Source organism: Micromesistius poutassou (genome assembly GCF_964030765.1).
Source record: "Micromesistius poutassou genome assembly, contig: SCAFFOLD_4847, whole genome shotgun sequence".
Classification (NCBI taxonomy): Eukaryota; Metazoa; Chordata; class Actinopteri; order Gadiformes; family Gadidae; genus Micromesistius; species Micromesistius poutassou.
In genome coordinates, this window is record NW_028178364.1 from 1 (window position 1) to 17,500 (window position 17,500).

General features: G+C 45.6%; 2 protein-coding genes across 2 annotated transcripts in view; one reads left to right on the top strand and one right to left on the bottom strand.

Moving 5' to 3' along the window:
* Positions 1 to 204: 204 nt before the first annotated feature.
* LOC311374592 (sodium/hydrogen exchanger 2-like) lies at positions 205 to 5,293 on the top strand (the record flags this gene model as incomplete). The annotated part of the gene is made up of 9 exons (XM_084490403.1): positions 205 to 422; positions 813 to 1,012; positions 1,203 to 1,292; positions 1,382 to 1,452; positions 2,059 to 2,226; positions 2,336 to 2,444; positions 3,778 to 3,894; positions 4,305 to 4,392; positions 4,902 to 5,293. Coding segments are annotated over 9 exons (1,453 nt in total), but the record flags the coding sequence as incomplete, so codon positions are not given.
* A 4,688-nt stretch (positions 5,294 to 9,981) lies between these two features.
* The window catches only part of LOC311374593 (major facilitator superfamily domain-containing protein 9-like), a gene marked incomplete at both ends in the record, with an annotated part of 7,750 nt that continues 231 nt past the window's right edge, over positions 9,982 to 17,500 (bottom strand). The window contains 5 exons of the mRNA XM_084490404.1: positions 9,982 to 10,883; positions 11,837 to 12,046; positions 12,374 to 12,503; positions 16,261 to 16,304; positions 16,628 to 16,715. Of these exons, the coding sequence (XP_084346530.1) occupies positions 9,982 to 10,883; positions 11,837 to 12,046; positions 12,374 to 12,503; positions 16,261 to 16,304; positions 16,628 to 16,715 (1,374 nt within the window). The remainder of the gene's footprint in view (positions 10,884 to 11,836; positions 12,047 to 12,373; positions 12,504 to 16,260; positions 16,305 to 16,627; positions 16,716 to 17,500) is intronic.

The following is a 17,500-nucleotide window of genomic DNA, read 5'->3' on the forward strand; positions in this document are numbered from 1 at the left end:
GCTAAGCTGAAACCCACCAACCAACAATTCCTTTTGTGTGTGTGCATACTGCACTTACATATGCTAATAAAGCTAATAAAAATAGCAGAATGGAAATAAATCTCTTTCTGTATCCTGTTCTGAGTCAGTCTGTCCGTGAGTCAGACGGTTTGACCGCCACATGCGCTGACTGTTGTTGTGTTGTCGTGGTCTCCTGTCCGGCAGCATTGTGACCTGTGCCATCACCATGAAGTACTACGTGGAGGAGAACGTGTCCCAGCGCTCCTGCACCACCATCCGGCACGTCATCAAGATGCTGGGCTCCATCTCGGAGACGCTCATCTTCTTCTTCCTGGGGGTGGTCACCATAACGACGGAGCACGAGTGGAACTGGGGCTACATCCTGTTCACGCTGCTGTTCGCCTTCCTGTGGCGAGGGCTGGGTAAGAGAGAGGCACGACCACAGGTCAGCCACAACCAGCTCGCCGACCACTCTTTTGCTTCTTCTTGTGTAGCTGAAAAAAAAGGGAACTATAAATACCTCCTCCTGGACTGGATAATGCAGTGTCTGGGCCAGTAGAATCAATTTTAATTTTCTAAATATGTTGTACTTTGCATATATTGCAATACGTTTACTCAATCTTATAAAGATTACCACTTGTTAAAACAGAAGAAGCTCTTTTTGTATTTTTTTTAGGGTTAGGGTTAGGGTTAGGGTTATTTATTTTTTGTTTCGTTGTGTCATTGCAGTAATGTAAGATTGTGCTTCATTCTGTATGAGTGTGACGGACTGTATTTTACGTTGTTAAAAAAAAAAAATGGCCTCCTCCTAGGCGTGTTGGTGCTGACTCAGATCATCAACCCTTTCCGCACCATCCCCTTCAACATGAAGGACCAGTTCGGTCTGTCGTACGGCGGCCTGAGAGGAGCCATCTCTTTCGCCCTGGCCTACACCCTCCCTGACAACATTGGCCGGAGGCAGCTTTTCATCACGGCCACCATCTGCATCATCATCTTTACCGTGTTCATACAGGTAAAGAAGGTTCATCCGTGGCATTTCTGACAATACCCCGTTGCTCGCAACGAGGGTCTTCATCGCTATACCGTAAAATAAAATATAAAATAGTTTGTTGTTTTAGCAGTGAGCATTACGTTACGCTGTGATATGTGTTTGAGTGGTTACGCTTTGTTTTTGACCTGCCCCATTTCTCCACCTGTCGCAGGGAATCAGTATCAGACCGCTGATTGAGCTCATCAACGTCCGCAGAACCAACCGCGACCTTGACACCATCAATACGGAGATTCACTGCAGGGTACGACAGTGGATTCATATTGACAGGCATGTAGAAGTTTTTACAACGCATGTCAGCATGGATTTTTAAACTTTGCTTTCTCCAATCAGGTAATGGAGCACACACTGTCTGGAATCGAGGACCTCTGTGGACAGTGGAGTCACTACTACTGGAAGGACAAGTAAGAACCTTCCCCCCCCATAGCTGTGAAGTCTGTATCTTTCAAATTGTATTTAAATGAAATTGGATATTACAAATGACCTACTGGAAAAGGCTAAATAAGGGAAAACTGGTGTTGCATGACGTCTGTCTCTGTCACGAAACTGCTTGTTTTGTCACAAATAATAATTTAAAAAAAAAACAGGGTGCCATGACAATGTCCCTGTTTGAGTCTGTGTCTGTGGGGGAATGGTGACCGTGTTGTCTAGAGTCTGGGCTCAGCTTTCACCTTCCTCACACAAAAGGCCGGGCTAAGACTTGTCTTTCTAAAGCCCTTGAAGCTGGTCTCCTCTGCCTGCTGCTTCCCGCGGGCTCTGTCCTCTACTGTGGCAGCTGAGGCAGACCAACAGTAACATTTGATCTCATGTCTGCTTCGTGAGATAGATGTTGACATCAAATACTTTTGGATTTCTCAAATTTCTGCCTATCCACGGCTCCAGGCTTTGTTTTTCTATTAAACATTTTGACATTCTCTCTTTTTTAGTGTTGTTGTTTTTTTAACAACGGTCTCTGCTTTCCGTAAACAATGTTTGCTCAACACTCCCTCGTTTTCCCTCCGCTGTCTTAGGTTCATGAAGTTCAACAATCGCATCCTGCGTAAGATCCTGATCAAGGACAAGCGGGCCGAGTCCAGCATTGTGGCGCTGTACAAGAAGCTGGAGCTGCAGAACGCCATGGAGATCCTGGACACGGTGACCGGGGACCTCAGCGCGGCACCCTCTCTCATCTCTCTGCAGTACGACACCCCCCCCCACTGCACACATCAGCCGCACGTCGTGGTGCACAGCTCGAGACGGTCGGGATATGAACTGTTTTTTCCCCTCTCTGTTGCTCCTTTCTTTCAGCGAGGAGAAGAAGGGCACGGCCGGTATTCCGAAGAAGAAGTTCGGGAGGGCTGACCTGATGAACATGCACGACCTGCTGTCCAAGAACATGTACAAGATCAGACAGCGGGTGAGACGGAGTCACAACCGTAGGGACAACCAGAGGAACCCTCCATTTCTGTTCATAATGCACGTTTATGTTAGCGTGTGCTATGTTATGGTCCGGCGAAGGTACCATTGAAGTGATGATACTTCCTCAGGGGTAGGGTACTAGTGACCATATGCACTGCAGTTTATGTTTTGAATTGGAATTGGCTGGGGTGGTGACTCCACCTGTGTGGGGTTTTTGTCACGAGCTGTGGCCTGTGGAGTCAGTTTCACCAGGTGACAAAACATCATCTAGACGAAAACCGGTGCCAAAAGCTTTACTGTAGACAAAGGAAGTGTTGATTGTGTAGTTTCATTTATTTATTTTTTTTATCTCGGTTTTGAGATGGTCTGCGTAATACCCGATAACTTGACGCCACCTGCTTTACACGCAACCTCCTTTTGTAGAGAATGTTGCAGTTGCAATGGCTCTTCCTCCCCCCTGCCTTTCACAAATGTTGTTGGTTTCAACACACAAGATACCAAGCACCTCGGTAAACAAACTGCTCTGTTGGTTTGTGGCCCTGAGCTGTCGCTCAAAAGGCAGACCTCCGTCTGTTGCAGTAGGGGGGTGGAGAGGTTTACATCTTTTCTACTTTCTTGTGATATTTCAGTTTGTATCAATAATAGTTTAAAGTTTAACAACAAAACAACAAAATCCTGCAAGTCAAAGCAAGGCAGCATTTCTGTTTTTACACATAATATACTGTCTGAAAACACTGCTTTTTAAAATGTATGTATCAAATATAATTTCCAGCCAGACCAACAACAAATTTTTTCAGTTTCGGGAGAACAATGAATACCTTTTTAAATCAGGGGATTTGTTTGTTTGATTTTAGGGCCGTCTCCTAATTGCCACATGGGACTTCTAAAGAGTTTCTGTGTTGACACAGACTTAAGTAAAGAGAGGAGACGATGCCTATTGGAACAGGGCAGTAACAGTCTAGCCTAGTATCTGGACTCTAAACAGAAGCATTAAGTTCCCTCAACCCTTTAAAAAGGTGTGGTCAGTCTCTGTTTAGCAAGGTAGGCTTTGTTCTTAAATTGCCGCAAGAAATGGTTGTTCAAATAGTCTGGGGGGACCTACAGTACTTGTTATGCTATACCGTCACGTACCTGAGACATCCTGGATTGTCCTAGAAAGTGTGCTTAAGTAGCTAGAGTGTCTTTCGAGGGTTTAGGAATGTTGTTTAGGACGTTTCAGAGCTCATATGTATTCCTTTACGGCCCTCCAGACATTTTCACTAGACTCTCCGGTGTAGTCCTTCTCTTGTGCCTGACGTTCCCCATGTGCCTCCGCCCTGTTTTGGGAGCAGACGGTGGCGTACACCAACAAGCACACGCTGCCCAACGAGATCCAGAGCAAGGAGATCCTGATCCGACGCCACGCCAGCATCCGACGCAGCGTCCGCCCCGGCAGCTTCAGGACCGAGGTAGGCGGAGACGCGGCCGTCTCGGATGAGTGTGGGAGGGTGATTCACCCCTTTGGGTCAAAGGCCAACAGTACTGGGTTTGATCTGCCATTGTCCACACCTGACCTGTGGGTGTCCCTGAGCAAGACACCGAAACCCCTCCCTGCTCTTCAGTGACATGTATCTGAATTCATGTGTTTGTAAATCACTTGGATTAGCCTCTGCTAAATGACTATGACTCATGTGTATTATTGATGTGACGTAGTTCATTCGGCTTGGTTATACTATATATGGGATTTATAAATAAATCAAATGGGACTTATGCAATGATATCATATCAATAATATGTCTTAATATTGATTACCTGACATTAATGGCATTCCTTCGTTTCATCTCATGATTTCTATTATTTTTCCTTCTTTTTTTAACAGCCGGTTCCAAAATCTCAGAAGTACTTCTCCCTGCCTGCCGGGCAGAATCTGGACTCACACTTCCCTTTCAAGAGACGAAGCCGTGCCGGTAATTCTACCGATCAGGGCTCAGACCTGTTCCTCTTGGGCTGTGCTCCGTTCTCACAATAAGATACGACTAAATCAAATCATCTTCACGAGATGATTATGATTATCATAGAGATGTAGCTAGATGGAGGAAGACAGGAGAAAAAAAACCCAAGTATACAAAAAACACTAAATACGCATTTACAGAAGAAAAAAATCAGAATCAGAATCAGCTTTAATGGCCAAGTATGTTCACATACATGGAACTTGACTCAGTAGGTGTTCACTCTCTCAGACAGGTAGACGTATACAAGTTAGACACTAAGCAACATAACATAAGTAAACCACACAAATACGAGAGAGCGATGTACCGAGGCGACCATCCACGGCGCCATCCTGGTATCTCGGTACCTGGTGTGTATTCTGTGATGCATGTAGTGTGACGCCGAAACAGGACAGGCATGAAGGAAGGCAGGATCGATTTCGCGAGTTTAATCGTCCGAACCTTGTCCCCCCCCTCGCTCCTACCAGGCGACGAGGAGACCATGTCGGAGGCGGCCTACCCCTCCAGACGCATCCGCTTCAACCAGCCCTCCCGCTCCTCCTCCTCCAGGGCCATGGTGCCGCTCCAGAGAATGGGCACGCTGACAGAGGCCTCCTCCGTGGACGTGGTGAGCGAGGACCCAGGGCGAGGGCGAGGGCCAGGGCGAGGGCGCCCTCCTCCCCTTCCCGCTCCTCGCCGCAACTCGGACAACGTGCCCGCCGAAGACACTGAAAACGAGGAAGACATCGACGACGACGCGGAGCGCGCAAACCCGTCCACGTCGCCATCTTGGGCCGCCGGGCCACCGGAGCGGCCGGAGAACCGCACGGCGCGGAACCCCCTGCTCAGGAAGCCTCAGTGGAACCCCAAGAAGCAGTGAGGGGGGGGGGGCCTGTGGTGGGTCCTCCGTGGCAGCAGGACTACTGGGGAACATGGCTCTCTTTAAGGGGCCCCAGGCGGCGGCCTGGACCCCCCCCCCCCCTCCCCCCCCGTCTGGCTACGGTGTGGTCAGACGAGCCCGTCGGCTTTAGGAACCAGTTCATCTCCAAAGAGACTCGATCCGTCGTGCTACACTGCCATTGGCTCATCCCCCCCCACCCCCCCCAATGGGCGGTTGTTAATGAGCCTGGAGGTGTTCAGACTGAGTGCAGTCAGGGCCTGGAGGCACTGAGGGGTGTGCTGCGCCCTCCTGTGGGAGACGTGAATTACACGAGAGTACACGAGACAGAGACTTTTTTATTTTTTATTCTTATAAATAATGGGGTTCTTCACACTTGATCTCATGACCTACTTGATGTGTAAAGTTGCCATTTAAATTAATTGAACCCTTTTTATAGATAATTATCTACCTATTGTATGTAGTGTATAAAGTTGTTTTTATTTGTCTGTTATTGGCCATGATTTCAGGTTGCTAGTTTCTGATAATAGCGGTAATTAGTAGTGCACCAAGAAATGTAACTATGCAGTACAAAGCTGTCTACAAAGCATGTTTGTCTGTTACAACGGTGGCCCAAATTGAAAAAAAGGCCTGTCCCATGTTTTTTGCAACGCTGTATTAATAAAAAGCGCAAAACCTTTTCAACTTCTGTTCTGACAGAATTATAGACGGCCATAAGTCACAGCCCTTTTTTTTCTTGCATTTCGTCAGGTAAACATCACTCTTTGACTTAATTGGGAGCAATCGGGAGCACACCCTCTTGGTGAACCAATGGTGTCGAGCCACCAGGCACCCCTTACTGCCGTGTGTACTGACATCATTGGTTTACCTTCAGCAAATGAACGCCGCAGTCTCCTCCTTGCACCCTGGCAATTAATGTATTATTCCCCCAGCTCTCTGCTTGCCCCACTAGGCAAGCAGAGAGCTGTTCCCTTCGGAAGCTATGTTCAACAATTCCCGAGTCTGCTGTCATTCATGCCTGTGGACCTGCGGCAGAGACGAGGGACCCTTGATCGGGGACTTTAAGGTAAGTTTTACGTTTTAGTTCTGCAGTGATTATCAAAATGGGAATGATTTATTATGTGCAAACATCTGGGCAGCACACTTTGAACGGTTAAATAAAAACATCTAAAAGAAGCAGAAAAGGCTTTTCAGACCTATCTGTTTATTGTATGTTAATATTGATTTGGAGACAAAATTATGATTTTTAAGAAAAAAAATATATTTTATATATATATTTTTTTTATTCAAATAAAAAATTACTCACACAGCATTTTACTTTACGCATTCTCGATATTTAAAACATGTTTCAGTATCCTGGCAGGATATTGAATTAGTTTTGACTCTCGGTCAATAGATTTGGTTCGATGCCCAGCATCCACATGTTGGCGGGAGGCATCAATGAGCCTCCAACCTGCTATACGTCGTGACCTGCCATGATATCAGGCGTTGTGTTGATGTTGATTTGATTCTTAGTAAATAATAGTGTCAGCCTAAACAACCGATCATTGTTCAGCAATACACAGAGCTGCCAACTCTCACGGTTTCACCGTGTGACAGGCCTGGGCGATATGGCTGAAAGACATAACTTGATCATATTGAACGATATCGATAACTATTGATCATTTGAATGACCTAAAAAGACTAGGAATTACCATGCAGGATTTAAACACGTCTGCTTAACACTTACTATGACCTTCCACTGTTCTTCATTGATAAATACTCCAATGTCGATACAACAATGAAAAACACACAAATATTGTAAATAAGTATGGAACCGTGTTTGTGTAACAAACCCAGCTGCTCGATTTGGTGGTCCAGTCTCTTATCGATATATATTGAACATATTTTATATTGATATTGATGAAAAGTCTATCACGATACGATAATTTATTGTTTTATTGCCCAGGCCTAGTGTGACACACGTTTTTGCCTGCTTACACACGCTCACACGCCACACATCCACTTTCTCACGGCAACAATCCCAATCCCCCCCCCCACCCCCCCACCCCCCCTACAGAATCTCACGCCAGCGAAAACCCAAAAGTTGACAGCCCTGAATACATGTGTGAAAGATGACGCTTAAAAATATAGGCATTTACTCTATCCAAAATTGGACCAATTCAACCACAAATATTCTCAAGAGTAAAACGTGCCCCTCAATGAGTTAATCCACTCAATGATCCTTTGTCTTTTTAGGAGACTAATGGGTAAACGCCTGCAGGTTTAAATGAATAATATGGAGGTGCTTTGAGGTGCAGCTCCATGGCGGGTTTTGTTGTTTCTTTGAGGGAAAGTTAGTGCCCTCAAGTGGTTTGACTGGGAACTTCTGGATTCGATCTTCATATCCTCAGTCTATTCAGTTTGCATTCTGTCTACATGGAATTAATACGCTGCTCACTACCATTTTGGGAACCTCTTTCTACGATTTCATATATTCCGGGTTGCAGAAATTAGTTGATTATTTTTGTTTGTCTTTGGTGGTCCACAACTGAACTGGCGGCTGCAATTGATTATTACTTTGTCGTGAAATTAGTCTGAATTTTTGCTTTGCTGACTGTTGAGTTCCCAGATAGGCCTACTCATGACCCTGTTCTTGCGTGACCAGTGCTGACTGTTGTCAACATGCAGTTTGTCAAGTCAGTTGACGGGCTTAGCAAGTTGCAAGTTTCAATCAAGGCTTGCATTCATCTGCTTTTTATTTAAAATCCTGTTTGCATGCGTGTATTTATCCAAGAGTAATGTGTATGTTTTCTTTTGTGCTCTGTCGCCAAACGTCGCCATATGTTTTATGCACACGTTCATCCCTGAACCCCTAATTTTACAAACTCGTGCTACATGTTTGTCCACTAGATGGCACTCTAGTTATGCTATTGTATTAAGGACTCTCCAAGTAGCTAATCATAAAAGCAATAACTGTTTTAATAGACTGCATATGGGAATACATTTGTTTTAGCAGTTTGTATTAGTTGATGCTCATCGATGTGAAATACTATTTCTAATACTTCTGGTATAACTATTGGTTTTGGTATTTGTCTCATAACTCCTGTTGTTCTTGTGTTCATGTTATATTCTACTATATTTGTGTTATCCCACAAATCCATCAGAGAGAATGTGTGCACTCAATGCCTGCCATGTAATTGGAGGACCCATCACCACCATAGCATCTCTTTGGTTCCTTACTGCTTCATAGACATGGTTTCAGTGGGCCGTGCTATGCTGCTATCAACACAAAAAACCTTGGGACAAGAGACTCAAAAAATAGAAAAAGATTTTATTCACGGTGGTCTATTAAAAGAATCTGGATTTACATTATTTCTTTAAGGTTACCCTTAAATACATCTTCACAGCTCCTTTGTCTCTATAAATCAATTGCCATTTTATACATAACAGTAACTTAGGAGTGAAATGACTGAACGAGCAACAGAAACCCTTTAAAGTGGCCACTAAAGCCTCACCCAAGATAAATAATCTTCTAATTCAGCATTGTTTGTTAACAAATGTAAATAAAGTCAACATGAAATAGGATACAGTAAATGTTTGTAGGCTATATAACAAACCAGACTAAAATCTCACCATAAAAAACACCTTCAGTAGTATATTGAACAAAGAGCGTGTGTGTGTGTGTGTCTTGAGGTAGTTAGGAGTTGTATGACCAACCTGCAACTCAAAAACTACCATATTCTAACCTTCAGGTCAGTCTCTTAAAAATCACGCTTAAAGAGTTTCTCATTGGAAAGTTTAGAAAGGGTCCCTCTCCTCTTCCTCTTTTAGGATATTAAGTATAGTATATCGTGCTTTCTGGGGTTTGTAGTTCTGGGATTTGTAGTTAAAATAATCTTCTGACTTACCTTTGCTCAAACATACCTTTTTCTCAATCAGCCCAGTGTCGATTAGACCGATTTAGCCTATGACAGAGTTTGCAAATATCCATGAAAGTAGATGAGATTGGCTAGCTTTCTCAGTGAAGTGAGGGTATTTTTTATTAACTTTTTGATTCACTCAATGTTACATTGAGAAAACAGTAATGGTGGACTTTACTCTCGCTTCACTGAAGGAGCTACTAAATCTCATGCACTTCCATTGATTTTTGTTGACTCAGTCAAATGCTCCAGCGCTGGGCTAATTTGACATAAAACATTCAAATGGTAAATGCTCTCATTTGATGGGTATGTGGACAATAACCTATATTTTATAAAAAACTTATTTTTGGGAAATGTAGTGGTAGTGAAGGTAAAGTGGAGTGGTTTGGAGTATAGTGGTTAAGCTATCAAATAAGGCAACAGGAAGAGTCACTGTCTCTAGGTCAATATTTTCACATGACCATACCTCTTCTAAAAAGAAACGCGGCCCTGAATGTTCACGTGTTGCCCTAAAATGCTAATTATAACCGTCTACCTCTGGAGGTAGGAATGACAAAGGCACAGTTTGTTGATCTACTGCTCATGTCTGCCACTGGCACCCTATAAAAAAAATAAAAAATGTCTTTGGTGAATGACCGACATGTAGAAACCAGAGTCTCGTGCCATTCGTTCTCACACTCACACGCATTCTCTCTCTCTCTCTTTCTCTCTCTCTCTCTCTTTCTCTCTCTCTGTCTGTCTGTCTGTCTCTCTCTCTCTCTCTCTCTCTCAGAGTTTGGCCATCTTGGTCTTCCCTCTGCCGCTCCACTTGGGGATCCGGAACATGAGCAGGACGGCAGCCGCCAGCGCCAGCAGGACCCCCAGGCTGGGCGGCCCGCAGGGGCTGAACTCCTGGGCCAGTCCGGAGAGCAGCGGGGCCAGGATGCGTCCGACGGCCGTGACCGACTGCCCGGCCCCGATCAGCGTCCCGCTGGCCTGCAGCCCCCCCCGCTGCAGCTCCAGGTCCGTGATGCAGGTGCGCCCGATGGTGGTGGAGATGGCGAAGAAGGTGGAGCTGAGCACCACCTGACTCACGTTGGGCGCGGCGGCGTACAGGAAGATGAGGCCGCACGTCAGCACGGTGGAGTGCAGCAGCAGGGCGGGCATGTCCTTGCCGTAGAGCTGGGTGACGGGCCCCACCAGGCAGCCGGCCAGCGCGCCCAGCGTGCTGCTGTAGCTGATCAGGTAGCCCGTCACCTTGGGCCTGACGGAGAAGCGCTCCTCCATGGCCAGGGTGAAGTTGCTGTAGTACAGCATGATGCCGACGGCCATGAGCAGCCGCACCAGGAACAGGTCCCACATGTCCGACGTGGCCACCAGCCGGATCCTGGAGCCCACCGAGGCCAGCTGCCTCCAGGCGGGCCGCAGCAGGGACACGTGCCTCCAGCGGGGGCGGCGGGGGGGGAGGAGGCCGGCGGACGGCTTGCCCGGGACGGGGGAGGAGCCCGGGTCAGGGAGCTCCTCTTTGGGCGCGGCGTGGTGGTTGCTCCCCTGCGAGGAGCCGTTCTGGTAGGCCCCGTTCTTGGCGGCGTTCTCGTTGTGGTCGGGACAGATCTCGCAGATGTGGCTGTTGGAGTTGGCGTCGGTCCGCTTCACGAGCGCCTCACTCCACGGCAGCATCCACACCAGCCCTGGAGCCCACAACCCCCGTCAGTACACGTCGACGGCTCATTGTTCAGTGACGCCAGAGACTTCAGAATATGAATCGATGGTTCAAATGATGAAATACGTTTTAAACATTTTTTTATTTGATTTCCTACTTCCTATAAAAAATCCTCTTCAAACGCACCACTTTTATTCCCAGATAAGTACACAGACCATCATGTCAAAAGGGTCCATGGATAGCCGTATGTGTGTTGGGATGTGGATGTTTTTAAAAGGGAAAGCGCGTCTTATCTAATGTAAAACCAACGCAGTCTTGGCGTTAACTGCTGACGCAAAGGGTGTCCTTGTGCGTCTTCATTTGACACAGGGGGTTTTCAACTCATTACAATGTAATCCCTCCACGGCGAACAGTGATAAGTGCGTAACCCTTACCCCGACCCTAACCCTAACCACTACTACCCTAACCCTAACCACTACTACCCTAACCACTACTACCCTAACCCTAACCACTACTACCCTAACCCTAACCACTACTACCCTAACCCTAACCACTACTACCCTAACCCTAACCACTACTACCCTAACCCTAACCACTACTACCCTAACCCTAACCACTTCTACCCTAACCACTACTACCCTAACCCTAACCACTACTACCCTAACCCTAAAAGGCGGTACTTGGCCCTGCCATCGTACGGAAAAAAGATTTGCGGGAACGCTTTCCCCGGGCGTCAGATATCGCCGTGGAGGGATTACAAACCCCCTGCGACGAATGAAGACGCACAAGGACACCCTTTGCGTCAGCAGTTGAACTCAAGAGTGAGAATGTGTCTGTAAAACGGTACAATTTCATACGCGTGTCGGTCTGCAACATGCAGAGGGAATTGATGCTGCAGAACGCGGTGCACTGACTGCAATGTACACACACACACACAACCACCACCACCATCATCCTCCTCCTCCTCCTCCTCCTCCTTACCTGCGTTGAGGAGGAAGATGGCGGCGCAGGTGAACGAGGACGTGTAGAAGCCCCCTTCGTGTTCGGCCAGGTAGCCCCCCACCACGGGGCCCAGGATGAAGCCCACACTGGACGCTGCGTTGAAGTGTCCCATCACCAGGGGCCGCTCTGCCTCCGACACCAGGTCCGACAGCAGGGCTCTGCAGATGGACAGCGAGTGCTTGAAGAGCCCTGAGGGGACAAAGGGTGTGTGGCACATGCTTGCAGTTAATAACACGACTCCTTGTCTGCACAACTAACGGATTCCCTCTATTAGCCTTGGTTTGGGGTCTGGCCGAGGAAATAAAAATGACATATCCTCAATACAGAATTGCATGGTTGATGCACAATGTTATGCGTGAGTGTTACGGCATTGCCTACGTAACGGCATTGCCGCTTGTTACGAAAATCTATAGAAAAGGCATTTAGGGAAAAATGAAAAAATGGGCTGGTACAGTGAGAGATGTCATTATGGCACCTGGCCCATCCCGGGCCGGTAACCCCGGGATCCCTACTCACCCACGGGTATACGAGCGATGACAAACAGGGTGATGCTGGAGGACAGCCCCAGCAAGCCGTAGCCCAGCGAACTGAGCAGCAGGCAGGTCAGCAGAGAGTAGCGTCGCCCCACCACGTCGCTCCAGCTACCCTGCCACACACACACACACACACACACACACACACACACACACACACACACACACACACACACACACACACACACACACACACACACACACACACACACACACACACACACACACACACACACACACAACATAAACAACCATGTCCCTCTACATATGCTTTATATTCACGATTTATATACAGGATTTATAAAGGTGTTATCTTATATGTTATGTTAATTAATATTGAAAATTCCGCTTGATCTGTGCATATTCAAGCAGGGGGTGATTCTATTTTAAAAGTCAAATACATATTTCAGTTAGGGACCCAGAGTGGAGATACTGATAATAAGAATAGTAGTAAAAAACTCCTAAACTCCTAAAACACTCCTAAATACTTGAATAGACATAAGTCAAAACATCATAAAAGTCATAGTCAAATGGGAGAGATTGACTTGGTTATTATTATGAATCATTTATTTTTCAAAAGGTGCTTCACCTTGTAGGTGAACTAGATCGTTCTAGAGTCGCCAGCAGGAGGCCAGAGCTGTACAGGTGGGACAGCGATGGCCCACCGCCTGGCCAGCCCCCTGCTGCTCCCAGGAGAGAGAGCAGGAGGGGATCTCTAATTTACGTTTTGTAAGTCGCTTTGGATAAAAGCGTCCGCTAAATGCCCTAAATGTTAATGTAAACGGCTAACACACCCACAGATTAAACAGCTACAGAACCGGTGATGGCCAGATCTTATCGGGGCACTTATGACAAACTTAAAAATTATACACTTTTGGTGAGAAGTGTTTGATCTTCTGTTGCCTTTGGCATAGCCAGCAGTACTGCCTAATTTATACAATGATTATATCACTTCCAACCTGTAATTAAACAATTTGCATGTAGAAACCCCGCGGGCGGACCACCAGGAATGCGGGATCAGGTGTGGTTATAACAACATACTAATCAAAATGTCGAATCCTGAGCCCGCTGTGACTGCGCAATACGCGGTGGGATGGGAAGGGCCCGATGGCTACCAGAAACCAGCTAAAACAGGCGATGGAGCGTCATCCCCGTAACTCTTTCACTAAAGCTATCCTGTCCTGACATCTAAATCCCCTCACACACACACACACACACACATGAGCTTTTTGATGGAGATCCTGGTCAAACATCACAACAACACATTTGGACTGCGATACCATGCCCAGCCTCAAAATGGGGAATTGGTTTCCATCGATATAAAGGAATGGATACAGAGCCATCAGGTTGAGAATAGACCCAGAGAGGTTTAAGTGAGTGTAGACGTCAGCGCTGTACAGCGTATTCCTATGGAGCTCTTGGATTTTCCATCTTGACGCTGACGCTGAGTTCAAACTATGCAAAATTTGACCGGATGAGGCTGATCTTTCGAAGCGTGTCCAATCAGATTGTTTGAAGTTTAAAACCAATCTTAACACCAAGGGCTTACTACTTAGTTTATTCACCTAAATACATGCTTCCATACATATGCCATCAAAGGGGGAAATGCGATCAGCATACTAGCGTCTTTATAGTATTATTGATAAAGTAGTCTATAATACATTGACGGATGATAGACACCCTACATGTGAACACCCTACCCCTACATGTCCATGCACTAAGTGCTGAGTGGTAGGGACGAGGGGGATGATTGGGATTGGGCCTAAGACTGCTGGAGTCAGCCTTGCTTTGCCTTACATATGGACCTGCTGCCTGTCAAGACAGCCATCAATATTTAAACGCAGAATGGAACATGAGCAGGTTGGATGACCATGTTGGAGGATTAGTACATTGTTTTTGGATACAATACAGATGTCACCTTGTTTGGGGAACGGGTGACATCTGAGCTTTAATATTAGTTCTATCCTTCGGTCATTGTGAACACATAGTATATTGTAGGGCCACACCATCTGTGTGGCCCTACAATAGTAAACTACTGGTTGTTTGCCCGTGTTTTGTTTTGGTAGTTTCCATTGAGCAACACCTTCTTGACTTGAGTTTTGTGTGGCGACACAGCAAACCTAAATGCAGTTTTGTAGCAACCTGTGGCGAAGTGCGGGCTCCTTGTTCAGTATCGGTTAGAAGATCAAGGTAAACAAGCTTATGATATCCCTGAGAACCAGCTCCTCCAACGGCACTCTTCATGGAAATGTATGCATCTTCACAGCCAAGATGAAAACCCTGGCTCTTTTACCCCTCCACCGGGCCTCTCTATGACTGCTTATGTCTCTCTGGCGGACCACACCCAGAGATAGAGGCTTTAACAAGGTGCAGTGTATTACAAATTAGTCTCACACACTTTGAGTTCCGACTCTGTCTGCTAGGCGGAAAATCAATGGAAAAGTGTAAGAACTGGTCTGTCTTATGTATAATGTATTATCAATATATTCAAAAATAATTCCAGCTTTGCCAAAAAAGCCTTGATTCATTTGGATATGTAATCTGCCTTGCGTCACATATGACAGGTATGTAAAATTAGATAGCCCAGGGGACGGCCTGAGGGCTGCCAGCTGGTAACTGAATGGAATGAATGGACAAACAGACGCTAGAGATTCACCCGACGGCTTCCTCTCGCTTCTACAGTTTGGAATTGCAGTGTGTCTCCAGGACCCATTCAGGGAATGTGATCAGCCAATGACTGCCCCACGTTATCCACACTAACGCCCCACTCAAGTTTGAACCCCCATCTAACCATATTATGAAAGTACATCTAGAACTACCATTGCAGGGCAGAGAAGACACTCAAATTGAGTTTCTTCCACAACAACCATTCCTTTATGAAGTGTGATCCATACATGGACAGCAGATTCATACATCAGCATACTAACACATGGGGACACAGTAGGAACTGTCTCCATGAAAGGCAACAGCTTTGACATAACGTGTGCTCTTCTTCTTTCTGTCTTTTTCATGTGGTCCGTCCAGTGGAATTAAATAAAAAAAATCAGGTGACTAAAAACAAGCCTATCGAATCCACATTTCTTTAAATCTCTCTCTCTCTCTCTCTCTCTCTCTCTCTCTCTCTCTCTCTCTCTCTCTCTCTCTCTCTCTCTCTCTCTCTCTCTCTCTCTCTCTCTCTCTCTCTCTCTCTCTCTCTCTCTCTCTCTCTCTCTCTCTCTCTCTCTCTCTCTCTCTCTCTCTCTCTCTCTCTCTCTCTCTCTCTCTCTCAACACCTGGTCATGTTCATCCTGATACCAAGACTTGACAAACCCACGCACACACCACTCATGCACACACAAAAAACTGCCAGTGTAATAGAATTAAAACCAATCGAGTTTGCAGTGTTCTGGGTGTAGCCAGCGGAGATCTCCTCATAGAGAACTGGCTGTTCTCACCAGTTCTTTCTCCCCATTCCCGCACGGGAACCACAGATGACTCCTTATTTCTCTAATTTGTTGCATGACCCAAAGATTTAAGCCCATTAGAGCAGCCTTGGGCGGAGTGCAGGGAGACTTTGGTTGCTGTGGGATTCCGCATTCGGTTGGTCATTGTTTAGTAGTATTATCAAGACTTTTTTAAAAGGGCTGGTCCGGACACCCTTACTTTTAGACCACTGGACAAATGTGGTTGTGTTGCCCCTCGGTTGCCATGGGCACCACTTGAGCTTAATCTCACGTTATTTAGGATATGGGACGGGGTGTGTTGTTTAACACTATTTAATGACACGACAGCAAAATAAACTTGAAATGACTTAGAAACATTTAATTGAATACAAATAAAGAGAAATGTGTCATGCTTAACGATTTGGGAGCTTTCAATATTTATACTTACGACTATAGTACTGGAGAAGAGCTGCAGGATCCCATAGGTTGAACCTGAAACCCAACAATTAGTTTTACATTTACAGCAGATAATCAACATATGTCTCAAATAAAAGTGTCACAGATTATAACCACAGTTTCAACTATTCCTCAGTACTTCTACATGTATATTTTACACTGAAGTATAATCTATAAAAAAAAACAATCCCACATGAAAACTATGAGGTCAAGATCAAATCAGTATATTTTCCTAATTCATACGTCATCTAGGCTAGGTGTGGTTGTGGCCTGGATGACAGCCAAGGTGTGAACCCACATGGCTGTCCTGTGGTCACCGCCATCATACAACCAGAGCGCCAGCAGTGTCTAGTACCCACCTACGATGCCCGCCACCGTGGGACTGGCTCCCAGGTGCTTCACATGGTGGCTCAGCAGAGGAATGATCATACTCACTCCGAAGAGATCCTGTACAAACAGGGACAAAGGGGCGAGAGGGATATATTATTATGACAGGTTCTTCCTCAATAAAAACTCATACAACACTCATACACACAGTGGTGACTAATTGCTGTTCAGGTAGTAGGAAAGAAAACACTCATTCAACATCAACCGAAGCCTAACCTGCCTATCTGCATTCTTCAGTTTAATACTCCGGTAGTAATGATCCTGATTTATGCAAATTGGTCAGCCTATCCCTAGGTTTTTATAAGTGCTTTCTGACTAAGTTACTAAGGGGACCTTTAAGCAAATTCCATGAGAACCAATAGCTCAGCGAGAATAATAGCTCTCCTCATCACAAAATATTTAGATTTTTATATTATTATAATAATGGAACAATGTAGCTTTTATGAAAAAATAAATGAATAATAAAAATGAATAATGAATAATAATAATAATAATAATAATAATAATAATTAATTGAATTCATATAGCGCTTTTCTAGATAGACACTCAAGACACCCAAAGCGCTTTTACAGTGAAGGGGGGACCTCACTAACCACCACCAATGGTCCGTGTTGTACTTGTTTATAAATGTCCTTTCACATGTTAAGGATGCAAGAGCATCTGAAAGACAGTCAGTCACCCTTTCAACACGTTTGTTTGACAGGGGTGCAGCGTTTGAGGATGCAACAATCAACCTACTTCAATGTGTCTACAAAACCTGTCCACGCATTGGAATCAAGTCAACTACAGCAACATTAAGTTAAATGGTGGAAGGTCAAAATCTATACCATTTAAATTGACATCAA